The sequence below is a fragment of the Entelurus aequoreus genome, linkage group LG17, assembly GCF_033978785.1.
Source record: "Entelurus aequoreus isolate RoL-2023_Sb linkage group LG17, RoL_Eaeq_v1.1, whole genome shotgun sequence".
Classification (NCBI taxonomy): domain Eukaryota; kingdom Metazoa; phylum Chordata; class Actinopteri; order Syngnathiformes; family Syngnathidae; genus Entelurus; species Entelurus aequoreus.
In genome coordinates this window covers 21,612,717-21,640,070 of record NC_084747.1, presented here as the reverse complement: position 1 = coordinate 21,640,070, position 27,354 = coordinate 21,612,717, and the positions used below count along the sequence as shown (strand labels likewise).

Below are 27,354 nucleotides of genomic sequence, written 5' to 3'. Positions count from 1 at the left end.
CTTGTTCTTGTTAGTCGTTACTCTTAAACGTAGCAAACTTTTGTTCTTGTTAGTCGTTACTCTTAAACGTAGCAAACTTTTGTTCTTGTTAGTCGTTACTCTTAAACGTAGCAAACTTTACTTCTTGTCAGTCGTTACTCTTAAACGTAGCAAACTTTACTTCTTGTTAGTCGTTACTCTTAAACATAGCAAACTTTACTTCTTGTTAGTCGTTACTCATAAACGTAGCAAACTTTACTTCTTGTCAGTCGTTACTCTTAAACGTAGCAAACTTTACTTCTTGTTAGTCGTTACTCTTAAACATAGCAAACTTTACTTCTTGTTAGTCGTTACTCATAAACGTAGCAAACTTTAGTTCTTGTTAGTCGTTACTCTTAAACGTAGCAAACTTTAGTTCTTGTTAGTCGTTATACGTAGACGTAGCAAACGCTTGTTCTTGTTAGTCGTTACTCTTAAACGTAGCAAACTTTACTTCTTGTTAGTCGTTACTCTTAAACGTAGCAAACTTTACTTCTTGTCAGTCGTTACTCTTAAACGTAGCAAACTTTACTTCTTGTTAGTCGTTACTCTTAAACATAGCAAACTTTACTTCTTGTTAGTCGTTACTCATAAACGTAGCAAACTTTAGTTCTTGTTAGTCGTTACTCTTAAACGTAGCAAACTTTAGTTCTTGTTAGTCGTTATACGTAGACGTAGCAAACGCTTGTTCTTGTTAGTCGTTACTCTTAAACGTAGCAAACTTTACTTCTTGTTAGTCGTTACTCTTAAACGTAGCAAACCTTACTTCTTGTTAGTCGTTACTCTTAAACGTAGCAAACTTTACGTCTTGTTAGTCGTTACTCTTAAACGTAGCAAACTTTACTTCTTGTTAGTCGTTACTCTTAAACGTAGCAAACTTTACTTCTTGTTAGTCGTTACTCTTAAACGTAGCAAACTTTACTTCTTGTTAGTCGTTACTCTTAAACGTAGCAAACTTTACTTCTTGTTAGTCGTTACTCTTAAACGTAGCAAACTTTACTTCTTGTTAGTCGTTACTCTTAAACGTAGCAAACTTTACTTCTTGTTAGTCGTTACTCTTAAACGTAGCAAACTTTACTTCTTGTTAGTCGTTACTCTTAAACGTAGCAAACTTTACTTCTTGTTAGTCGTTACTCTTAAACGTAGCAAACTTTACTTCTTGTTAGTCGTTACTCTTAAACGTAGCAAACTTTACTTCTTGTTAGTCGTTACTCTTAAACGTAGCAAACTTTACTTCTTGTTAGTCGTTACTCTTAAACGTAGCAAACTTTACTTCTTGTTAGTCGTTACTCTTAAACGTAGCAAACTTTACTTCTTGTTAGTCGTTACTCTTAAACGTAGCAAACTTTACTTCTTGTTAGTCGTTACTCTTAAACGTAGCAAACTTTACTTCTTGTTAGTCGTTACTCTTAAACGTAGCAAACTTTACTTCTTGTTAGTCGTTACTCTTAAACGTAGCAAACTTTACTTCTTGTTAGTCGTTACTCTTAAACGTAGCAAACTTTACTTCTTGTTAGTCGTTACTCTTAAACGTAGCAAACTTTACTTCTTGTTAGTCGTTACTCTTAAACGTAGCAAACTTTACTTCTTGTTAGTCGTTACTCTTAAACGTAGCAAACTTTACTTCTTGTTAGTCGTTACTCTTAAACGTAGCAAACTTTACTTCTTGTTAGTCGTTACTCTTAAACGTAGCAAACTTTACTTCTTGTTAGTCGTTACTCTTAAACATAGCAAACTTTACTTCTTGTTAGTCGTTACTCATAAACGTAGCAAACTTTAGTTCTTGTTAGTCGTTACTCTTAAACGTAGCAAACTTTTGTTCTTGTTAGTCGTTACTCTTAAACGTAGCAAACTTTACTTCTTGTTAGTCGTTATACGTAGACGTAGCAAACGCTTGTTCTTGTTAGTCGTTACTCTTAAACGTAGCAAACTTTTGTTCTTGTTAGTCGTTACTCTTAAACGTAGCAAACTTTTGTTCTTGTTAGTCGTTACTCTTAAACGTAGCAAACTTTACTTCTTGTCAGTCGTTACTCTTAAACGTAGCAAACTTTACTTCTTGTTAGTCGTTACTCTTAAACATAGCAAACTTTACTTCTTGTTAGTCGTTACTCATAAACGTAGCAAACTTTACTTCTTGTCAGTCGTTACTCTTAAACGTAGCAAACTTTACTTCTTGTTAGTCGTTACTCTTAAACATAGCAAACTTTACTTCTTGTTAGTCGTTACTCATAAACGTAGCAAACTTTAGTTCTTGTTAGTCGTTACTCTTAAACGTAGCAAACTTTAGTTCTTGTTAGTCGTTATACGTAGACGTAGCAAACGCTTGTTCTTGTTAGTCGTTACTCTTAAACGTAGCAAACTTTACTTCTTGTTAGTCGTTACTCTTAAACGTAGCAAACTTTACTTCTTGTCAGTCGTTACTCTTAAACGTAGCAAACTTTACTTCTTGTTAGTCGTTACTCTTAAACATAGCAAACTTTACTTCTTGTTAGTCGTTACTCATAAACGTAGCAAACTTTAGTTCTTGTTAGTCGTTACTCTTAAACGTAGCAAACTTTAGTTCTTGTTAGTCGTTACTCTTAAACGTAGCAAACTTTACTTCTTGTTAGTCGTTACTCTTAAACGTAGCAAACTTTACTTCTTGTTAGTCGTTACTCTTAAACGTAGCAAACCTTACTTCTTGTTAGTCGTTACTCTTAAACGTAGCAAACTTTACGTCTTGTTAGTCGTTACTCTTAAACGTAGCAAACTTTACTTCTTGTTAGTCGTTACTCTTAAACGTAGCAAACTTTACTTCTTGTTAGTCGTTACTCTTAAACGTAGCAAACTTTACTTCTTGTTAGTCGTTACTCTTAAACGTAGCAAACTTTACTTCTTGTTAGTCGTTACTCTTAAACGTAGCAAACTTTACTTCTTGTTAGTCGTTACTCTTAAACGTAGCAAACTTTACTTCTTGTTAGTCGTTACTCTTAAACGTAGCAAACTTTACTTCTTGTTAGTCGTTACTCTTAAACGTAGCAAACTTTACTTCTTGTTAGTCGTTACTCTTAAACGTAGCAAACTTTACTTCTTGTTAGTCGTTACTCTTAAACGTAGCAAACTTTACTTCTTGTTAGTCGTTACTCTTAAACGTAGCAAACTTTACTTCTTGTTAGTCGTTACTCTTAAACGTAGCAAACTTTACTTCTTGTTAGTCGTTACTCTTAAACGTAGCAAACTTTACTTCTTGTTAGTCGTTACTCTTAAACGTAGCAAACTTTACTTCTTGTTAGTCGTTACTCTTAAACGTAGCAAACTTTACTTCTTGTTAGTCGTTACTCTTAAACGTAGCAAACTTTACTTCTTGTTAGTCGTTACTCTTAAACATAGCAAACTTTACTTCTTGTTAGTCGTTACTCATAAACGTAGCAAACTTTAGTTCTTGTTAGTCGTTACTCTTAAACGTAGCAAACTTTTGTTCTTGTTAGTCGTTACTCTTAAACGTAGCAAACTTTACTTCTTGTTAGTCGTTATACGTAGACGTAGCAAACGCTTGTTCTTGTTAGTCGTTACTCTTAAACGTAGCAAACTTTTGTTCTTGTTAGTCGTTACTCTTAAACGTAGCAAACTTTTGTTCTTGTTAGTCGTTACTCTTAAACGTAGCAAACTTTACTTCTTGTTAGTCGTTATACGTAGACGTAGCAAACGCTTGTTCTTGTTAGTCGTTACTCTTAAACGTAGCAAACTTTTGTTCTTGTTAGTCGTTACTCTTAAACGTAGCAAACTTTAGTTTTTGTTAGTCGTTACTCTTAAACGTAGCAAACTTTAGTTCTTGTTAGTCGTTACTCTTAAACGTAGCAAACTTTAGTTCTTGTTAGTCGTTACTCTTAAACGTAGCAAACTTAAGTTCTTGTTAGTCGTTATTCTTAAACGTAGCAAACTTTAGTTCTTGTCAGTAGTTACTCTTAAACGTAGCAAACTTTAGTTCTTGTTAGTCGTTACTCTTAAACGTAGCAAACTTTACTTCTTGTTAGTCATTATTCTTAAACGTAGCAAACTTTAGTTCTTGTTAGTCGTTACTCTTAAACGTAGCAAACTTTAGTTCTTGTTAGTCGTTATTCTTAAACGTAGCAAACTTTACGTCTTGTTAGTCGTTATTCTTAAACGAAGCAAACTTTAGTTCTTGTCAGTAGTTACTCTTAAACGTAGCAAACTTTAGTTCTTGTTAGTCGTTACTCTTAAACGTAGCAAACTTTAGTTCTTGTTAGTCGTTATTCTTAAACGTAGCAAACTTTTGTTCTTGTCAGTAGTTACTCTTAAACGTAGCAAACTTTAGTTCTTGTTAGTCGTTACTCTTAAACGTAGCAAACTTTACTTCTTGTTAGTCGTTATTCTTAAACGTAGCAAACTTTAGTTCTTGTTAGTCGTTACTCTTAAACGTAGCAAACTTTAGTTCTTGTTAGTCGTTATTCTTAAACGTACCAAACTTTACTTCTTGTCAGTCGTTACTCTTAAACGAAGCAAACTTTAGTTCTTGTTAGTCGTTACTCTTAAACGTAGCAAACTTTAGTTCTTGTTAGTCGTTACTCTTAAACGTAGCAAACTTTAGTTCTTGTTAGTCGTTACTCTTAAACGTAGCAAACTTTACTTCTTGTTAGTCGTTACTCTTAAACGTAGCAAACTTTAGTTCTTGTTAGTCGTTACTCTTAAACGTAGCAAACATTTGCTCTTGTTAGTCGTTGCACTCATAAGTAACAAACATTCGTTCTTCCTAGTCTTTACTCTTAACTTACTTCATACTCGTAGTCATTACCCCTAAACGTAGGAAACTTTAGTTCTTGTTAATCGTTACTCTTAAATGTAGCAAACATTTGTTCTCGTTAGTTGTTTCTCAAAGGCAGCAAACTTTTGTTCTTGGTTCTTTTCACAGTTCTCGGCCGATGAACACCAACTGGGCAACACATCGTGACAATGGCGGACCAAAAGAGCGGGTGGAAGATCAGGAGGCTGATCCAGAAGTCAGACGAGTTCAACAAGCTGTGGCAGGGAGACATCCTGAGTCATGACACCAAGGTCAAGTCTCTGGAGTCGCTGAACCAGGATCTGCAGGAGAAGCTGAACGCTGCAGAGAAGGAGAAGGTGGAGCTGCTGACCCAGGTGAAGGTGCACCAAGCCAAGATCTTCTCCATGGAGCAGAAGAAAAACTGGTCCGACATGGAAGTTAACGACCTGAAAGCCATTCAGGGCCAACTCCAAGATAAGATCGCCGAGCTGGAGGCATCGTTGGTCACCTGGGAGAAGAATCTGGAAGCCCAGTCCCAGCAGCACAGCGAGCGCCTCAAGAAGGCGGAAGAAGAGTTCAACACGAGGATGCGTGAGAAAGACGAGGCCTCCGCCAAGCAGGCCGTCGCCCTTAGCGCTCAAATGGAAAAGGCCAGCAAGCTCGTGGAGGAACTGACGGAGGACAAGCGCAAGATGCAAGTTGCGCAGAGCGAGCGCCAGGAAGAACTGGAGGCCCAGAAGAGTATCCGAGACAAGCTGAAGTATGACCACGAGGTAGAAATGAGGCTGATCCAGATGCAGAAGAACGCGCTGTCCAACAAGGTGACCGCCCTGACCAACACCAACGACGACCTGATGGAGAGGAAGGAGGCGCTGAAGAAGTCTGACGAGCAGAAGAGCAAAGATCTGAAGGCCAAGAACTTCGACATCAGCGAGCTGCAGGCGCACAAAGAGATTGTGACCGAGCAACTGCAGCGGGAGCAGCGCAGCTGTGCTGGCCTGCGGGAGACCCTCAGGCAGATGGAGATCGACATGGAGGCTCTGCGGAGCGAGTACATCAGCGAGCAGGCGTCCCACAAGGGCACCAGGAAGGACTTGGCCCTGAACAAAATGCAAGCGGCAGACCTGGCAGAGAAGATCAAGTTCCACGAGGGCCGAGTCAAGGCTTACCAGGCCAGTGTCAAGAACCTGGAATGTGTGCACCTCACCAAGGACACCTACATCCGCAGGTTTAAGGAAGACCTGGAAACCTCCATCTCCCTCCTCAACCAGCCCAAAGCCTTCATCAAGGCCATCACCAGCCTGAAGAGGAAGTACATCACTGGAGACGAGGGCGTCAACGTGGACGCCATCGAGGAAAAAATCTCCAAGTTCCTGGAGTCCAACAAGCTGCAGTCGGACCACTTTGAAAAAACCATCCAGAGTCTGCGGCGGCAACTGGAGCAGAAGGACGAAGAGACCCAAAAACGCATCCAGAAACTGGACAAGTGCCGCGGCGAACTGATCAAGATCATCAACGAGCAGCGACAGGAGCTGGGCAAGGTCAAGGCGGAACTCAACGATGTCACGCATCAGCTCCGACAGATGGCCGCGCCCCTTGCCAGGTCCAACCGCCCCTGAGTAGCGTCTCAAAAACGTATCAGACCCTGAAAAGGACCAACAAGAACACTGTGTCAACCTGGTTTGTCCTGAGCTCCTCCTCCAGTCGCTGGAGGCTCCGCCTCACTTCATCCAAGCGGGGTTCCAGGGCGGCGGCGTCGCCCATCTGAGGGTTTCGTTCGTACACCTCCCGCATCTTCATCAGCGCGTCCCTGCAGTGAGCAAACGTGGCGTCAACACAACACCGGCGTCACAGGAAGTGGGGCTGACGTCACCTCTGCTCGCGCTCGCGTTGGATCTCCTGGCTGATGTCGCCGATTCTGCTCTGAAGTTTCTTCCGCCGCTGCTCTGCCGGAAGATGGCTGCAGTCCGCGGGGGCGGAGCCCTGGAACCACGGCGACAGCACGTTGTGGTGATGCCACCAGAGTTTGTTAGGCACGCTTTCTCCACTTACCAGTTTGAGTGACAGCTGTCCGTCCAAAAGGAGAATTGAAGAAAGCGTGTCAGATGTTTGCAAGTCCAACATTAAAGGTGTTTGTGAAATGTGGTACCCCTCTCTTCAAGCTGCGAAGGCACTGCTTCCTGGTTCGGGAGCCAGACGTCATCAGGTCGTTGAGGCGCTGGGCGATTGGTTCTCTGGAGGCTGGGGGCGGGGACTGGGGGCTGTTGACCACGCCCCCGGGCGAAGGTGAGGTGGGGGGTGGGGGCGGGGGTTGCCGAGGCGACGACAGGAGATTCAACAGCTGCTGGGAGTGACAGGTCATCAGGAGGCCAGTCCAATGGTGTGTGCGTGCGTACCTTGTTCTTGCGCAGGAAAGGCCACAATTTCCTGCTTTGTCTCCGCCCTTCAATTTGGTTGTCGAGGTAACTGGACTCTGAGATGCTCCTCCTCATGGTGGCCCTGTAGTCCTCAAAGTCCACGTCGCCCGGAGGCTCGAAGCCCGTTTTGTACACCTCCACCACCTGACGCGTGTCCTGCGCGTAGACCTCGGTTACCATGGCGACAACACGCCCGCTGCACGCGCACGCTCACCATCCTGGCCTGAATGCTCTCTGCGGCGTCCATCATGGCGTCCAAGCAGCGACTCACCACAGGAAGTGACTTCTTCTCTGCCTCCGCTGACAAACGCATGGCGTCTGCGATCCGTTCGATCCGACGCTCCTCCATGTCTTGAATACGCTGACACACACCCACACAACACTGGTTACATACTAATGTATACACCTACACTGGTTTATATACCTGCCATACTAATGTATACACCTACACTGGTTTATATACCTGCCATACTAATGTATACACTTACTGGTTTATATACCTGCCATACTAATGTATACACCTACACTGGTTTATATACCTGCCATACTAATGTATACACTTACTGGTTTATATACCTGCCATACTAATGTATACACTTACTGGTTTATATACCTGCCATACTAATGTATACACCTACACTGGTTTATATACCTGCCATACTAATGTATACACCTACACTGGTTTATATACCTGCCATACTAATGTATACACCTAAACTGGTTTATATACCTGCCATACTAATGTATACACCTACACTGGTTTATATACCTGCCATACTAATGTATACACCTACACTGGTGTATATACCTGCCATACTAATGTATACACTACAACTGGTTTAAATACCTACCATACTAATGTACATACACTTACTGGTTTCAATACCTGCCATACTAATGTATACACCTACACTGGTTTATATACCTGCCATACTAATGTATACACTTACACTGGTTTATATACCTGCCATACTAATGTATACTTACTGGTTTATATACCTGCCATACTAATGTATACACTTACACTGGTTTATATACCTACCATACTAATGTACATACACTTACTGGTTTCAATACCTGCCATACTAATGTATACACCTACACTGGTTTATATACCTGCCATACTAATGTATACACCTACACTGGTTTATATACCTGCCATACTAATGTATACACCTACACTGGTTTATATACCTGCCATACTAATGTATACACCTACACTGGTTTATATACCTGCCATACTAATGTATACTTACTGGTTTATATACCTGCCATACTAATGTATACACCTACACTGGTTTATATACCTGCCATACTAATGTATACACTACAACTGGTTAATATACCTGCCATACTAATGTATACACCTACACTGGTTTATATACCTGCCATACTAATGTATACACCTACACTGGTTTATATACCTGCCATACTAATGTATACTTACTGGTTTATATACCTGCCATACTAATGTATACTTACTGGTTTATATACCTGCCATACTAATGTATACACCTACACTGGTTTATATACCTGCCATACTAATGTATACACTACAACTGGTTAATATACCTGCCATACTAATGTATACACCTACACTGGTTTATATACATGCCATACTAATGTATACACCTACACTGGTTTATATACCTGCCATACTAATGTATACACCTACACTGGTTTATATACCTGCCATACTAATGTATACTTACTGGTTTATATATCTGCCATACTAATGTATACACTTACACTGGTTTATATACCTACCATACTAATGTACATACACTTACTGGTTTCAATACCTGCCATACTAATGTATACACCTACACTGGTTTATATACCTGCCATACTAATGTATACACCTACACTGGTTTATATACCTGCCATACTAATGTATACTTACTGGTTTATATACCTGCCATACTAATGTATACACCTACACTGGTTTATATACCTGCCATACTAATGTATACACTACAACTGGTTTATATACCTGCCATACTAATGTATACACTACAACTGGTTAATATACCTGCCATATATTCTAGACCAGGTATACACCTGAACTTGTTATATACCTGCCATACTAATATAGACTAGGTAAACACCTAAACGGATTAATATACCTGCCATACTAGTGCATTGACTTAAACTGGTTCGTACTGTATACCTTTCATAATAATGTATACACTTAGTTTACATGAATGCCATATCGTGTAGACCAGGTATACACCTGAACTGTTTATATACCTGCTATATTAGTGTAGACCCGGTATATGCCTGAGCTGTTTACATACCTGCCATACCAGTGTAGACCAGGTATACACCTGAACTGTTTATATACCTGCTATATTAGTGTAGACCAGGTATACTCCTGAACTGTTTATATACCTGCCATACCAGTATAGACCAGGTATACTCCTGAACTGTTTATATACCTGCCATACTAGTATAGACACGGTATACACCTGAACTGTTTACATACCTGCCATACTAGTATAGACACGGTATACACCTGAACTGGTTTTGTACCGTGTACACCAGGTAGATATTCTCTTCCTACTTTACCTGGTATATAACGGGCACCATGGTGTGGTAATGTTGGTGCTGGTCCTGGTTAAACTGGTTTAAACTGCTCACATATTCCTTCTTTGACTCTTCGGCAGTTTGTTGTTTTTGTTGCGCCGTCTGACGAGCCTGCAAGAAGGTTTGTTAGAAGGAGCGTGTGGAACTACTCCAGTCCTGCAGGTGGCACTATCAACAATCAAACTAGTCCAGTCCTGCAGGTGGCACTATCAACAATCAAACTACTCCAGTCCTGCAGGTGGCACTATCAACAATCAAACTACTCCAGTCCTGCAGGTGGCACTATCAACAATCAAACTACTCCAGTCCTGCAGGTGGCACTATCAACAATCAAACTAGTCCAGTCCTGCAGGTGGCACTATCAACAATCAAACTACTCCAGTCCTGCAGGTGGCACTGTCAACAATCAAACTACTCCAGTCCTGCAGGTGGCACTATCAACAATCAAACTACTCCAGTCCTGCAGGTGGCACTGTCAACAATCAAACTAGTCCAGTCCTGCAGGTGGCACTATCAACAATCAAACTACTCCGGTCCTGCAGGTGGCACTGTCAACAATCAAACTACTCCAGTCCTGCAGGTGGCACTATCAACAATCAAACTACTCCGGTCCTGCAGGTGGCACTATCAACAATCAAACTACTCCGGTCCTGCAGGTGGCACTATCAACAATCAAACTACTCCAGTCCTGCAGGTGGCACTGTCAACAATCAAACTACTCCAGTCCTGCAGGTGGCACTATCAACAATCAAACTACTCCAGTCCTGCAGGTGGCACTATCAACAATCAAACTACTCCAGTCCTGCAGGTGGCACTGTCAACAATCAAACTAGTCCAGTCCTGCAGGTGGCACTATCAACAATCAAACTACTCCGGTCCTGCAGGTGGCACTGTCAACAATCAAACTACTCCAGTCCTGCAGGTGGCACTATCAACAATCAAACTACTCCGGTCCTGCAGGTGGCACTGTCAACAATCAAACTACTCCAGTCCTGCAGGTGGCACTATCAACAATCAAACTACTCCAGTCCTGCAGGTGGCACTATCAACAATCAAACTACTCCAGTCCTGCAGGTGGCACTATCAACAATCAAACTACTCCAGTCCTGCAGGTGGCACTATCAACAATCAAACTACTCCGGTCCTGCAGGTGGCACTATCAACAATCAAACTACTCCAGTCCTGCAGGTGGCACTATCAACAATCAAACTACTCCAGTCCTGCAGGTGGCACTATCAACAATCCATCACTTGCTACAAGACTGAGGTGTCCCAGGTGAGTCCAGGTAGGAAATGAGATGTTACCTTAAAGGAGCAGCGCTGCAAGGCAGAGGAAAGTTGCTTTTAGTGCTGGAACATTCTTCAGGGTTCTAGAACATTCTTCAGGGTTCTAGAAGCACTTTGATGACCCACCTTCTCAGCCTCCATGTTGTTGTCCATGTCCATCCTGCTGGACAAGTGCTGCGCTCGCTCCGCCTCCTTGCTGTCTCGCTCGAAACGCCGCTTGGTCTGAACAACAACACTCGGCGTTACAACTTGATGATGTCACAGGGGAGAGGAGGCGGGTCCACCCCATGTGGGCGGAGTCAGACTCACAGACTCCAGCTGCTTCCAGGAACTCTCGATGTGCTGCTGGGCACGGCGGCCATCTTGGAAATGCTGGGGGGGGGGCAAAAAGAACATGTGCACGTGTCTTTGTGTCCTCATGGATGTGTGTGTGTGTGTGTGTGTGTGTGTGTGTGTGTGTGTGTGTGTGCGTGTGTGTGTGTGTGTGTGTGTGTGTGTGTGTGTGTGTGTGTGTGTGTGTGTACACGTCACTCACGGACTTTCTTTCCGCCTTCAACTCCTGAGTGAATCTGCCCAACTCCGACGCCACCTGCGAGCTCAAGTTCTCGGCCACTTCCTCTCGCTGCGACGCCAGATCGCCGAGTTGGCGAAGCGTGGCGGTGAAGGCCAAACACCACGTGTACCTGAACGCAACACAGCTTCACTGTTACTGTGTACCTGAAAACAACACAACTTTACTGTCCCATGTGGGTACCTGAAGGCAACACAACTCGACTGTCTCCGTGTATCTGAACGCAACATCACTTTTCTTTCACTGCGTCTGCGGACCTGAACGCAGCACAACTTTACTGTCACTGTGCACCTAAACGCAACACAACTCGACCGTCACCATGTGTCTGAACGAAGCTTGACTGTCACTGTGTACCTGAATGCAACACCACTTTGCTGTGACTGTGTACCTGAACGCAACATGACTTTACCGTCACTGTATAACTGAAGGCAGCATAACATTAGTCACTTTGTACCTGAATGCAGCACATTACCGTCACTGCATACCTGAATGCAACACCACTTTGCTTTCACTGCCTCTGTGTACCTGAACGCAACACAACTTTACTGTTGCTGTGAGCCTGAACGCAGCACAACTTTACACCACTGTGTGTGTACCTGAATGCAACACGACTTTACTGTTGCTGTGAGCCTGAACGCAACACAACTTTACACCACTGTGTACCTGAACGCAACAACTTTTCTGTTGCTGTGAGCCTGAACGCTACACAACTTTACACCACTCTGAACCTGAATGCATCACAACTTTACTGTTGCTGTGAGCCTGAACGCTACACAACTTTACACCACTCTGAACCTGAATGCATCACAACTTTTCTGTTGCTGTGAGCCTGAACGCATCACAACTTTACACCACTGAGTACCTGAACGCAACACAACTTTACTGTCACTGTGCACCTAAACGCAACACAACTCGACCGTCACCATGTGTCTGAACGAAGCTTGACTGTCACTGTGTACCCGAATGCAACACCACTTTGCTGTGACTGTGTACCTGAACGCAACATGACTTTACCGTCACTGTGTAACTGAAGGCAGCATAACATTAGTCACTTTGTACCTGAATGCAGCACATTACCGTCACTGCATACCTGAATGCAACACCACTTTGCTTTCACTGCCTCTGTGTACCTGAACGCAACACAACTTTACTGTTGCTGTGAGCCTGAACGCTACACAACTTTACACCACTCTGAACCTGAACGCAACACAACTTTACTGTTGCTGTGAGCCTGAACGCAGCACAACTTTACACCACTGTGTGTGTACCTGAATGCAACACAACTTTACTGTTGCTGTGAGCCTGAACGCAGCACAACTTTACACCACTGTGTGTGTACCTGTATGCAACACAACTTTACTGTTGCTGTGAGCCTGAACGCTACACAACTTTACACCACTCTGAATCTGAATGCATCACAACTTTTCTGTTGCTGTGAGCCTGAACGCATCACAACTTTACACCACTGAGTACCTGAACGCAACACAACTTTACTGTCACTGTGCACCTAAACGCAACGCAACTCGACTGTCACCATGTGTCTGAACGAAGCTTGACTGTCACTGTGTACCCGAATGCAACACCACTTTGCTGTGACTGTGTACCTGAACGCAACATGACTTTACCGTCACTGTGTAACTGAAGGCAGCATAACATTAGTCACTTTGTACCTGAATGCAGCACATTACCGTCACTGCATACCTGAATGCAACACCACTTTGCTTTCACTGCCTCTGTGTACCTGAACGCAACACAACTTTACTGTTGCTGTGAGCCTGAACGCAGCACAACTTTACACCACTGTGTGTGTACCTGAATGCAACACAATTTTACTGTTGCTGTGAGCCTGAACGCTACACAACTTTACACCACTCTGAACCTGAATGCATCACAACTTTTCTGTTGCTGTGAGCCTGAACGCATCACAACTTTACACCACTGAGTACCTGAACGCAACACAACTTTACTGTCACTGTGCACCTAAACGCAACACAACTCGACCGTCACCATGTGTCTGAACGAAGCTTGACTGTCACTGTGTACCTGAATGCAACACCACTTTGCTGTGACTGTGTACCTGAACGCAACATGACTTTACCGTCACTGTGTAACTGAAGGCAGCATAACATTAGTCACTTTGTACCTGAATGCAGCACATTACCGTCACTGCATACCTGAATGCAACACCACTTTGCTTTCACTGCCTCTGTGTACCTGAACGCAACACAACTTTACTGTTGCTGTGAGCCTGAACGCAGCACAACTTTACACCACTGTGTGTGTACCTGAATGCAACACAACTTTACTGTTGCTGTGAGCCTGAACGCTACACAACTTTACACCACTCTGAACCTGAATGCATCACAACTTTTCTGTTGCTGTGAACCTGAACGCATCACAACTTTACACCACTGAGTACCTGAACGCAACACAACTTTACTGTCACTGTGCACCTAAACGCAACACAACTCGACTGTCACCATGTGTCTGAACGAAGCTTGACTGTCACTGTGTACCTGAATGCAACACCACTTTGCTGTGACTGTGTACCTGAACGCAACATGACTTTACCGTCACTGTGTAACTGAAGGCAGCATAACATTAGTCACTTTGTACCTGAATGCAGCACATTACCGTCACTGCATACCTGAATGCAACACCACTTTGCTTTCACTGCCTCTGTGTACCTGAACGCAACACAACTTTACTGTTGCTGTGAGCCTGAACGCAACACAACTTTACTGGTGCTGTGTGCCTGAACGCAACACAACTTTACTGTCAATGGTGCGTACCTGAACGCAACACAACTTTACTGCTGCTGTGTGCCTGAACGCAACACAACTCTACTGTAAATGGTGCATACCTGAACGCAACACACTTTTACTGCTGCTGCTGTGTGCCTGAATGCAACACAACTTTACTGTCAATGGTGCTTACCTGAATGGAACATAACTTACTGTGTACCTGAACGCAACGTACGTGAACGCAACACAACTTTACTGCTGCTATGTGCCTGAACGCAACACTACTTTACTGTCAATGGTGTGTACCTGAACGCAACACAACTTACTGTGTACCTGAACGAAACACAACTTTACTTCTGCTGTGTGCCTGAACGCAACACAACTTTACTGTCAATGGTGCTTACCTGAATGGAACATAACTTACTGTGTACCTGAACGCAACGTACGTGAACGCAACACAACTTTACTGCTGCTATGTGCCTGAACGCAACACAACTTTACTGTCAATGGTGCTTACCTGAACGCAACACAACTTACTGTGTACCTGAACGAAACACAACTTTACTGCTGCTGTGTGCCTGAACGCAACACAACTTTACTGTCAATGGTGCTTACCTGAATGGAACATAACTTACTGTGTACCTGAACGCAACGTACGTGAACGCAACACAACTTTACTACTGCTGTGTGCCTGAACGCAACACTACTTTACTGTCAATGGTGTGTACCTGAACGCAACACAACTTTACTGTCAATGGTACTTACCTGAACGCAACACAACTTACTGTGTACCTGAATGCAACACAACTCTACTGTAAATGGTGCATACCTGAACGCAACACAACTTTACTGCTGCTGTGTGCCTGAATGCAACACAACTTTACTGTCAATGGTGTGTGCCTGAACGCAACACAACTGTACTGGTGCTGTGTGCCTGAACGCAACACAACTTTACTGTCAATGGTGCGTACCTGAACGCAACACAACTTTACTGCTGCTGTGTGCCTGAACGCAACACAACTTTACTGTCAGTGGTGCGTACAAGAACACAACACAACTTTACTGCTGCTGTGTACCTGAACGCAACACAACTTTACTGTCAATGGTGCGTACCTGAACGCAACACAACTTTACTGTCAATCCTGCGTACCTGAACGCAACACAACTTTACTGTCAATCCTGCGTACCTGAACGCAACACAACTGTGCTGCTGCTGTGTGCCTGAACGCAACACAACTTTACTGTCAATGGTGCGTACCTGAATGGAACATAACTTACTGTGTACCTGAACGCAACACTACTTTACTGTCAATGGTGTGTACCTGAACGCAACACAACTGTACTGGTGCTGTGTGCCTGAACACAACACAACTTTACTGTCAATGGTGCGTACCTGAACGCAACACAACTGCACTGGTGCTGTGTGCCTGAACGCAACGCAACTTGACTGTCATTGCGTGATGATGTCATCATGTTTTTCTTGACATGTTCAATCAAGATTTGAATTTCATGACGTCATTTCTCCTTAAGTCCCGCCTACTGAACTGCTATTGGCTGTCGGCTCACCCTGGTTTGTGCGGTCCACACCTGTCAATCACATCCCCTACCCCCAGCAGGTGCCCTGTGATTGACAGGTGGTGAGCTGGGATAGACTCCAGCCTCCCTTCAGAATAAAAGAAGATTGCTGGCGACTGACCTGCTGTCATCTTCTCTGCTCCTCTTGGGTTGGTACTTCTTGGATAGGTTCCTGCGGGCACACATGCACAGGTCAGTCTGCGCTGTGATGTCATCACCTGTGGGGTCACTGAGAGGTCACCTGATCTGCTTGGCGTAGCTCTGCTCGATGTCGGCTCGCTCTTTCACAAATTTGGTGTATCGCTCCAGGAAGTCGATGCCCCAGCTGGTGTGCTTCTCCAAATTATCAAACTGATCCTGGAGGACAAGAAACTTCATGGCTTGTGTGGGTTCTTTCATTCTGTCCTCAGCTTGGTCTGAACACTGAGTTGCATCCAGACTAGACCTGGGCCACGGCATCCTGAATCTACAATCCACTGGACCATGGATCTAAGATTAGACCTGCACAAATAGACCATGAATCTAACACCACACCTGGACCTCTAGAGCATGAATATGTTACTAGACCTGGACCACAGATCTAAGTTTAGACCTTGACTATGAATCTAAGACCACACCTGGATCACTAGACCATGAATATACTAGACCTGGACTATAAGTCCAAGACTAGAACTGGACCAATGGGCTATGAATATGAATCTAAGACTAGACTTCGACCACTGGACCTTGAATCTAATACTGGACCCGGACCATGGATCTAAGATGAAACCTGGATCACTGGACCATGGATCTAATATTAGATCTGGACCACTGGACCATGGATCTAATATTAGATCTGGACCACTGGACCATGGATCTAATGTTAGATCTGGATCACTGGACCATCCATCCATCCATCCATCCATTTTCCACCGCTTGTCCCTTTTGGGGTTGCAGGGGAGTACCATAGTTCTAAAATGAAACCTGGACCAGTGGACCATAGATATCAGATAAGACATGGACCACTAGACCAAGAATCTAAGACTCGTCCTGGACCACTGGAGAATTAATTTAAGACTAAACCTAGACGACTAGACAATGGATCTTTGACAAGACCCAGACCGTGGATCTGAGTCTAGCCCTGGACCATTGGAGTATGAAACTAGGACTAGACCTGGACCACTGGACCCTGGCTCAAAGATTACACTTGGAACACTAGATCATTAATCTAATAGTGGACTTGGACCACAAATTTAAGACTAGAACTGGATCACTAAACCATGAATCTCAGATTTGACATGGAACATTAGACAATAGAACTATGACTAGACCTAGACCATAGGTCTGAGACTGGACTATTGGGCTATGAATCTAGGACTCGATTTGGACCACTCAACCATGGCTCAAAGATTAGACTTGGACCACTAGAGTATGAATCTGAGACTAGACATGGACCAGACCACTCGACCGTGAATCTAAGACGACCTGGACCACGAAATATAAGACTGGAACAGGATCACTGGATCACGAATCTCAGACTAGACATGGGCCACTAGACCATGAATCTAAGACTAGCCCTTTGACCACTGGACCATGAAGCTAAGACCAGGCCTGGACCACCAGACCATGGATCTATGACTACACCTAAACAATAGAGCTGAGACTAGGCGTGGACCTTTGGGCTGTGAATCTAGGACTAGACATGGACCAATAGACAATTATAAAAAATCTAGACCTAGACAACTGGACTATAAACCTAAGACTAGAACTGTGTCACTGGACCATGAATCTCAGACTTGACAAGGACCACTAGACAATGAATTTCAGACTAGACATGGACCACTAAACCATACATTTAAGACTAGTCCTGGACCACAGGATCCTGAAGCTAAGTCTGGACCTGCACCACTAGATCATGAAGCTAAGACTAGACATGGACCAATAGACCATGAATCTAAGACTAGCCCTTTGACTACTGGAGCATGAATTTAAGACTAGCCCTTTGACCACTGGACCATGGAGCTAAGACTAGGCCTAGACCTCCAGACCATGGATCTATGACTAGACCTAAACCATAGATCTGAGACTAGGCCTGGACCATTGGGCTGTGAATCTAGGACTAGACATGGACCATGTATCTAATTCTAGACCTGGGCCACTGGACCATGGCTCAAAGAGTAGACTTGGACTCCTAAACCATGAATCTCAGACTAGACATGGACCACTGGACTATAAATCTAAGACTAGAACTGTATCACTGGACCATGAATATCCGACTTGACAAGGAGCACTAGACCATGAATTTCAGACTGGACCTGAACCATGAAGCTCAGACTAGACATGGTCCACTAAACCATAAATCGAAGACTAGTCCTGGACCACAGGATCCTGAATCTAAATCTGGACTTGCACCACTAGATCATGAATCTAAGACTAGACATGGACCACTAGACCATGAATTTAAGACTAGCCCTTTGACTACTGGACCATGAATTTAAGACTAGCCCTTTGACCACTAGACATGGACCAATAAACCATTATAAAAAATCTAGACCTGAACCACTGGACTATAAATCTAAGACTAGAACTGTATCACTGGACCATGAATCTCAGACTTGACAAGGAGCACTAGACCATGAATTTCAGACTGGACCTGAACCATGAATCTCAGACTAGACATGGTCCACTAAACCATAAATCGAAGACTAGTCCTGGACCACAGGCTCCTGAATCTAAACCTGGACTTGCACCACTAGATCATGAATCTAAGACTAGACATGGACCACTAGACCATGCATCTAAGACTAGCCCTTAGACTACTGGACCATGAATTTAAGACTAGCCCTTTGACCACTAGACATGGACCAATAAACCATTATAAAAAATCTAGACCTGGACCACTGGACTATAAATCTAAGACTAGAACTGTATCACTGGACCATGAATATCAGACTTGACAAGGAGCACTAGACCATGAATTTCAGACTGGACCTGAACCATGAAGCTCAGACTAGACATGGTCCACTAAACCATAAATCTAAGACTAGTCCTGGACCACAGGATGCTGAATCTAAGTCTGGACCTGCACCACTAGATCTGACATGGACCACTAATTCATAAATCTAACAATCGCGCTGGACCACTGGACTAGGAACCTAAGACTAGACCTGGACCACGAGACCATGAATATCAGATTTGACAATGACTACTAGACCATGAATTTCAGACTGGACCTGAGCCATGAATCTCAGACTAGACACGGACCACTAAACCATAAATCTAAGACTAGTCCTGGACCACAGGATGCTGAATCTAAGTCTGGACCTGCACCACTAGACTAGACATGGACCACTAATTCATAAATCTAACCATCGCGCTGGACCACTGGACTAGGAACCTAAGACTAGACCTGGACCACGAGACCATGGATTTAAGAGTAGACCACGGATGTAAGACTCTGCCACCTGGTGCATCTGAGTGGTACTACACGTGTGACTCTCACGCCTTAAGAGCCGCGCTGGACGACAGCCTGGCCGTGGTGCAGACCCAGGGCAGACCCAGGGCGGGTTCCCTCAAGGTCCACCACAGCAACATGTAACAATGAGTGAGTGACGTCATCGGTCACGTGACTGGCGTGCACGTCGCTAATAACTTGATCAGCACGCGTGCACGGAATGCGCGTGTTGGGACGTGACGTGCGCGCGCGGAGGCAGGTGCGATGCGGACTACGGACTATAGTGACTAGGGACTAGGGACTAGGGACTATAGTGACTACGTACCCACAGCTCGGCGCCCCAGTTGCTGCTCGTCATTCTGCGTCTTCCTCGTCAATGGCGGCGAGCCGCAGCGCCGTGCGTCTGTGCGCGCGCATCCAGTCGTGAGCGGCGACGGCGCAGCGGCCGCGGGCACGCGCCTGCCTTTGTTATCAGCCAGGGGATGCTGCCGGACGTGAGCGCGCTGAGCATGCGCAGTGCAAGCTTCATTGTGCCGCTCCTCACACATGCAGTCTGACCGAGGAGAACACGTGGCATCTGTCAATCAATCAATCAATCAATCACAGACACAATGTCGCACTGCTCGGAGTTCCCGCCAAGAGTACATTGTTCTCTTGTTTCTGACACGTTGTGAGTCACGTGTTACTTACGTCATCCAGCAGGAGGCGCCAGAAACATTTCTTTTGGAACCACTTTATTGACAAGTCACTTCTTTGACTTGGACTGGTCTAGGTCCAGTTTGGTGGGGGTCAAGTTCAGACTTGGTCTGGTCTAGGTCCAGTTTAGTTGGGGTTAAGTTCAGACTTGGTCTGGTCTAGGTCCAGTTTGGTTGGGGTCAAGTTCAGTCTTGGTCTGGTCTAGGTCCAGTTTGGTTGGGGTCAAGTTCAGTCTTGGTCTGGCATAGGTCCAGTTTGGTTGGGGTCAAGTTCAGTCTTGGTCTGGTCTAGGTCCAGTTTGGTTGGGGTCAAGTTCAGTCTTGGTCCGGTCTAGGTCCAGTTTGGTTAGGGTCAAGTTCAGTCTTGGTCTGTTCTAGGTCCAGTTTGGTTGGGGTCAAGTTCAGTCTTGGTCTGTTCTAGGTCCAGTTTGGTTTGGGTCAAGTTCAGTCTTGGTCTGGTCTAGGTCCAGTTTGGTTGGGGTCAAGTTCAGTCTTGGTCTGGTCTAGGTCCAGTTTGGTTGGGGTCAAGTTCAGTCTTGGTCTGGTCTAGGTCCGGTTTGGTTGGGGTCAAGTTCAGTCTTGGTCTGGTCTAGGTCCAGTTTGGTTGGGGTCAAGTTCAGTCTTGGTCTGGTCTAGGTCCAGTTTGGTTGGGGTCAAGTTCAGTCTTGGTCTGTTCTAGGTCCAGTTTGGTTGAGGTTAAGTTCAGTCTTGGTCCGGTCTAGGTCCAGTTTGGTTGGGGTCAAGTTCAGACTTGGTCCGGTCTAGTTCCAGTTTGGTTAGGGTCAAGTTCAGTCTTGGTCTGGTCTAGGTCCAGTTTAGTTAGGGTCAAGTTCAGTCTTGGTCCGGTCTAGGTCCAGTTTGGTTAGGGTCAAGTTCAGTCTTGGTCTGGTCTAGGTCCAGTTTAGTTAGGGTCAAGTTCAGTCTTGGTCCGGTCTAGGTCCAGTTTGGTTGGGGTCAAGGTCAGTCTTGGCCTGGTCCAGGTCCGGTTTGGTTGGGGTCAAGTTCAGTCTTGGTCTGGTCTAGGTCCAGTTTGGTTGGGGTCAAGTTCAGCCTTGGCCTGGACTAGGTACAGTTTAGTTAGGGTCAAGTTCAGTCTTGGCCTGGTCTAGGTACGGTTTAGTTAGGGTCAAGTTCAGCCTTGGCCTGGTCTAGGTACGGTATAGTTAGGGTCCAGTTCCGTCTGAGTCCAGTCTAATAATCTTTTTTTGTCCAGTCTAGTCTTATCATTGGTCTAGTTCAAAACCAGTTTGGTCTTTGCCTGGTTTACATGTATTCTGGTCTTTATTTTGGTCTAGTTTAGCTCAAGTCTAGTCTTTTTCTTAATCTAGTTTACATCCATTCTGGTCTTTATTTTGGTCTGGTTTAGGTGCAGTCTAGTTTTTATCTTGTTCTAGTTTACATCCATTTTGGTCTTTATCTTGGTCTAGTTTATGTCCATTTTGGTTTTTATTGTGGTCTGGTTTAGGTCCAGTCTAGTCTTTCTCTTGGTCTAGTTTACATCAATTCTGGTCTTTATCATGGTCTGGTTTAGGTCCAGTCTAGTCTTTTTCTTGGTCTAGTTTACATCCATTCTGGTCTTTAGCCTAGTCTGGTTTAGGTCCAGTATGGTCTTTTTCTTAGTCTATTTTACAGCCATTTTGGTTTTTAATGTGGTCTAGTTTAGGTCCGTCTAGTCTTTTTCTTGATCAATTTATGTCCATTCTGGTCTTTAGCGTGGTCTGGTTTAGGTCCATTCTGGTCTTTAGCTTTGTCTGGTTTAGTCTTTTTCTTGGTCTAGTTTACATCCATTCTGGTCTTTTCCTTGGTTTATTTTTTGTCTATTTTGGCCCTTATCGTGGTCTGGTTTAGGTCCAGTCTAGTTTTTTTCTTGATCAATTTATGTCAATTTTGGTCTTTATTGTGGTCTGGTTTAGGTCCATTCTGGTCTTTGGCTGTAGTCTTTTTCTTGGTCTAGTTTTTGACCATTCTGGTCTTTATCCTGGTCTGGTTTAGGTCCAGTCTAGTCTTTTTCTTGGTCTAGTTTACATCCATTTTGGTCTTTATCTTACTCTGGTTTAGGTCCAGTCTAGTCTTTTACTTGATCTAGTTCATGTCCATTTTAGTCTGGTGTAGGCCCAGTCTGGTCTTTAACTTGCTCTGGTTTTGGTCCAGTCTGGTTTGGTTAACATCCATTCTGGTCTTTATCGTGGTCTGGTTTAGGTCCATTGTGGTCTTTATCTTGCTCTGGTTTTGGTCCAGTCTGGTTTGGTTAACATCCATTCTGGTCTTTATCTTGCTCTGGTTTTGGTCCAGTCTGCTCTGGTTAGGGTCTACAGTCTAGTACTTTTCTTGGTCTGGTTTATGCTGACACTTAGGTTGGTCCCGGTAGAAGCTGAAGGACTAATAGTGAGGGGTCCTTGAGGGACAAAGGGTCCAAGGCCCCAGACAGCGTGGTGCTGTCTAATTGGGCATCATCTATAAGTGATGAAGGTTAATGATGATGATGATGGTGTCTAGAGATGCGCCATGTTGGCCACCCGCCGCCAACGCCGCTCTTCATTAGCGGGCTGACAGATCCAAAGTCCAAAACCTGTTTGGTTCAAACTGAACAATAGTTCATACTTCAACATTAGTGCATTACATCATGTGACTCTTCTCTTTTCAACCTTTCTTATTTGACCTTATTTTGACTCTTCTACGTACAACTATGTTGCAGCCTTATTCCAAAATGGAATAAATTCATTTTTGTCCTCAAAATTCTACACACAATGCCCTATGACAGTGGTCCCCAGCTACAAAAAGGTTGGGGACCACTGCCCTATGACAATGGTCCCCAGCTACAAAAAGGTTGGGGACCACTGCCCTATGACAATGGTCCCCAGCTACAAAAAGGTTGGGGACCACTGCCCTATGACAATGGTCACCAGCTACAAAAAGGTTGGGGACCACTGCCCTATGACAATGGTCACCAGCTACAAAAAGGTTGGGGACCACTGCCCTATGACAATGGTCACCAGCTACAAAAAGGTTGGGGACCACTGCCCTATGACAATGGTCACCAGCTACAAAATGGTTGGGGACCACTGCCCTATGACAATGGTCACCAGCTACAAAAAGGTTGGGGACCACTGCCCTATGACAATGGTCACCAGCTACAAAATGGTTGGGGACCACTGCCCTATGACAATGGTCACCAGCTACAAAAAGGTTGGGGACCACTGCCCTATGACAATGGTCACCAGCTACAAAATGGTTGGGGACCACTGCCCTATGAAAATGGTCACCAGCTACAAAAAGGTTGGGGACCACTGCCCTATGACAATGGTCACCAGCTACAAAAAGGCTTGGGACCACTGCCCTATGACAATGGTCACCAGCTACAAAAAGGTTGGGGACCACTGCCCTATGACAATGGTCACCAGCTACAAAAAGGTTGGGGACCACTGCCCTATGACAATGGTCACCAGCTACAAAAAGGTTGGGGACCACTGCCCTATGACAATGGTCCCCAGCTACAAAAAGGTTGGGGACCACTGCCCTATGACAATGGTCACCAGCTACAAAAAGGTTGGGGACCACTGCCCTATGACAATAGTCCCCAGCTACAAAAAGGTTGGGGACCACTGCCCTATGACAATGGGTTTTTCCTCTAATTGGTTCATAGTAAACAACAAAAAAAGCTCCACCAGGTTGGATGGGAAGGTTTTCATCCAGGATGCGTCTGTACTTTGCTGCATTCATCTTAGTCTAGTCAGGGAGGTCACCAAGACCATGGTCACTCTGTCAGAGCTACAGCATTCCTCTGTGGAGAGAGAACCTTCCAGATGCAGGAAACCACCAATCAGTATGGTAGAGTGGCCAGACTTAAGTCAAAAGTTTGCCAAAATGCACCTGAAAGACTCTCAGACCATGAGAAACTAAATCCTCTGGTCTGGTTCCTCTACATCAGGGGTGTCCAAAGTGCGGGCCATTGGCGGCCCGCAGCTAATTGTTTACCGGCCCGCCACACATTCTGGAAATGCTATTGCAAAAATTAAAAAAAAACATGAAAAAAAGTGGAATGCGGTGAAATCTAACTAGAAAAAGTTGCAATGTTGACACAACAGCTGCCATGCAGGCTGTTTTCCATCCATCCACCCATCTTCTTCCGCTTATCCGAGGTCGGGTCGCAGCCTAAGTAGAGAAGCCCAGACTTCCCTCTCCCCAGCCACTTGGTCCAGCTAATCCCGGGGGATCCCGAGGCGTTCCCAGGCCAGCCGGGAGACATATTCTTCCCAACGTGTCCTGGGTCTTCCCCGTGGCCTCCTACCGGTCGGACGTGCCCTAAACACCTCCCTAGGGAGGCGTTCGGGTGGCATCCTGACCAGATGCCCGAACCATCTCATCTGGCTCCTCTCCATGTGGAGGAGCAGCGGCTTTACTTTGAGCTCCCCCCGGATGGCAGAGCTTCTCACCCTATCTCTAAGGGAGAGACCCTCCACCCGGCGGAGGAAACTCATTTGTACCCGTGATCTTGTCCTTTCGGTCATAACCCAAAGCTCATGACCATAGGTGAGGATGGGAACGTAGATCGACCGGTAAATCGAGAGCTTTGCCTTCCGGCTCAGCTCCTTCTACACCACAACGGACCGATACAGCGTCCGCATTACTGAAGACGCCGCACCGATCCGCCTGTCGATATCACCATCCACTCTTCCCTCACTCGTGAACAAGACTCCCAGGTACTTGAACTCCTCCACTTGGGGCAAGATCTCCTCCCCAACCCGGAGAAGGCACTCCACCCTTTTCCGGGCGAGAACCATGGACTCTGACTTGGAGGTGCTGATTCTCATCCCAGCCGCTTCACCAGACTAAAATGGACATGAACTAGATCAAGTAAAAGACTAGACTGGACCTAAACCAGAGTAAGATAAAGACCAAAATGGATGTAAACTAGACCAAGAAAAAGACTACACTGGACCTAAACCAGACCAGGATAAAGACCAGAATGGTCAAAAACTAGACCAAGAAAAAGACTACAGCCAAAGACCAGAATGGACCTAAACCAGACCGATAAAGACCAAAATTGACATAAATTGAACAAGAAAAAAACTAGACTGGACCTAAACCAGACCACGATAAGGGCCAAAATGGATGAAAACTAAACCAAGGAAAGGACCAGAATGGATGTAAACTAGACCAAGAAAAATACTAAACCAGACAAAGCTAAAGACCAGAATGGACCTAAACCAGACCACGCTAAAGACCAGAATGGACATAAATTGATCAAGAAAAAGACTAGACACACCTAAACTAGACCAAGAAAAAGACTAGACTGGACCTAAACCAGACCAGGATAAAGACCAGAATGGACAAAAACTAGACCAAGAAAAAGACTACAGCCAAAGACCAGAATGGACCTAAACCAGACCACGCTAAAGACCAGAATGGACATAAATTGATCAAGAAAAAGACTAGACACACCTAAACTAGACCACGTAAAAGACAAAAATGGATGTAAACTAGACCAAGAAAAAGACTAGACTGGACCTAAACCAGACTAGGCTAAAGACAAGAATGGATGTAAACTAGACCAAGAAAAAGACAAGACTGGACCTAAACCAGACTAGGCTAAAGACCAGAATGGATGTAAACTAGACCAAGAAAAAGACTAGACTGGACCTAAACCAGACTAGGCTAAAGACCAGAATGGATGTAAACTAGACCAAGAAAAAGACAAGACTGGACCTAAACCAGACCAGGATAAAGACCAGAATGGACAAAAACTAGACCAAGAAAAAGACTACAGCCAAAGACCAGAATGGACCTAAACCAGACCACGCTAAAGACCAGAATGGACATAAATTGATCAAGAAAAAGACTAGACACACCTAAACTAGACCACGTAAAAGACCAAAATGGATGTAAACTAGACCAAGAAAAAGACTAGACACACCTAAACTAGACCACGTAAAAGACCAAAATGGATGTAAACTAGACCAAGAAAAAGACTAGACACACCTAAACTAGACCACGTAAAAGACAAAAATGGATGTAAACTAGACCAAGAAAAAGACTAGACTGGACCTAAACCAGACTAGGCTAAAGACAAAAATGGATGTAAACTAGATGAAGAAAAAGACTAGACTGGACCTAAACCAGGCTAGGCTAAAGACCATTCTGGTCTTTAGCCAGAATTGTGGTCTTTATCTTGCTCTGGTTTTGGTCCAGTCTGGTCTGGTTAACATCCAGGCTGTTTTCTTTCTTTTGTAAATAAATAAATAAATGTCTATCTTTATTTTTCTTTGTTTGCCATTGCTAAAAAAAAACAACAATTCAATAATCAATGTTATAATGAATTATTGACCTATTGCAATTATTTCAAATATTTCACTTTAAAATGTTTTATGCGGAAAATATTGCAGAAAATATTGTGTGGTTGCCGTACAAAAACATCAACGTTTTATTTGACAAAAGAGCATGAAACAAACAAAATAATAGTTCAAATGTAAAATGGACAGATATATCTGAAGTTGAGCTCGTAACTTAAGTGTTGAAAGTAAAAAAAACAACATAAAAATGTATCACTTTCTGAGTGGGGCACCTTTTGGATCCCAAATATATTCAATGGGATTTTATTTATCTTTTCACTGTGATTACTCAAAATAATAATCAATTAAAATCAGTGTTGTCCTGCATTATTGATCTTTTTAAGGCTCTAATGACTTCACATCAAACATTGCTTTCTGAATGTTTTGGGCAGTGGGGGAAATACTGCATATTTTAGTTTTATTATAAAAAACTAAGTTGTCTTTGACAGAAAAGGCATAAAACCTTTTTGTTTATTTTATTTAACTTTATACCAACCTGAAGTCGATATACTGTACAGATTTACTGTAAGCGTTAAATAAAAATAAATAAATAATAATTTGACTTGTTTTTAACATTTTAATGACTTAGACCCTTTAGGGTCCCCGGGAGCCCTAAAGGTAAAAAAATTTTTTTTTTTTTAAATCCATATATTTTGTTATGGTTTGAAAAGGAAAAATATCAAAATGGCTTTAATTGTTCCGTGTTTGGCCCTCATTGGAAAAACTTTGGACACCCCTGCTCTACGTCATGTGACGACTCTTCTCGTAAACATTTCCTCTACGTCATGTGACTTGTCCCGTAAATATTTATTCTACGTCGTGACTTCTACGTAAAAAAATATTCTGCGGATCTTCTGGTAAACATTTCCTCTACGTCAAACTTTCTCCACGGAGGGCCGCATTCTGAAAAATCAAAGCAAGCGGGGGCCATTTTGATA

The 27,354-nt window shown here is 44.0% G+C and overlaps 1 protein-coding gene across 3 annotated transcripts in view; it reads right to left on the bottom strand.

Annotated features, from left to right (window-relative positions):
• The window catches only part of LOC133632659 (noelin-like), a 47,728-nt gene extending 27,859 nt beyond the window's left edge, over positions 1-19,869 (bottom strand). For 2 of the 3 annotated variants that reach the window (XM_062025217.1, XM_062025219.1), the window contains exons 1-14: positions 19,718-19,869; positions 16,201-16,316; positions 16,081-16,131; positions 11,605-11,752; positions 11,379-11,441; positions 11,196-11,291; positions 11,088-11,102; positions 9,766-9,894; positions 7,412-7,558; positions 7,177-7,353; positions 6,930-7,121; positions 6,833-6,847; positions 6,654-6,763; positions 6,458-6,590 (exon numbers count right to left, since the gene is read on the bottom strand). In XM_062025217.1, the coding sequence (XP_061881201.1) occupies positions 6,458-6,590; positions 6,654-6,763; positions 6,833-6,847; positions 6,930-7,121; positions 7,177-7,353; positions 7,412-7,558; positions 9,766-9,894; positions 11,088-11,102; positions 11,196-11,291; positions 11,379-11,441; positions 11,605-11,752; positions 16,081-16,131; positions 16,201-16,316; positions 19,718-19,750 (1,425 nt within the window). In that variant the 5' untranslated portion in view covers positions 19,751-19,869. Of the gene's footprint in view, positions 1-6,457; positions 6,591-6,653; positions 6,848-6,929; positions 7,122-7,176; positions 7,354-7,411; positions 7,559-9,765; positions 9,895-11,087; positions 11,103-11,195; positions 11,292-11,378; positions 11,442-11,604; positions 11,753-16,080; positions 16,132-16,200; positions 16,317-19,717 lie in introns of all 3 variants that reach the window. The other variant, XM_062025216.1, reaches the window with a different exon arrangement.
• Between the last annotated feature and the right edge of the window lie 7,485 nt (positions 19,870-27,354).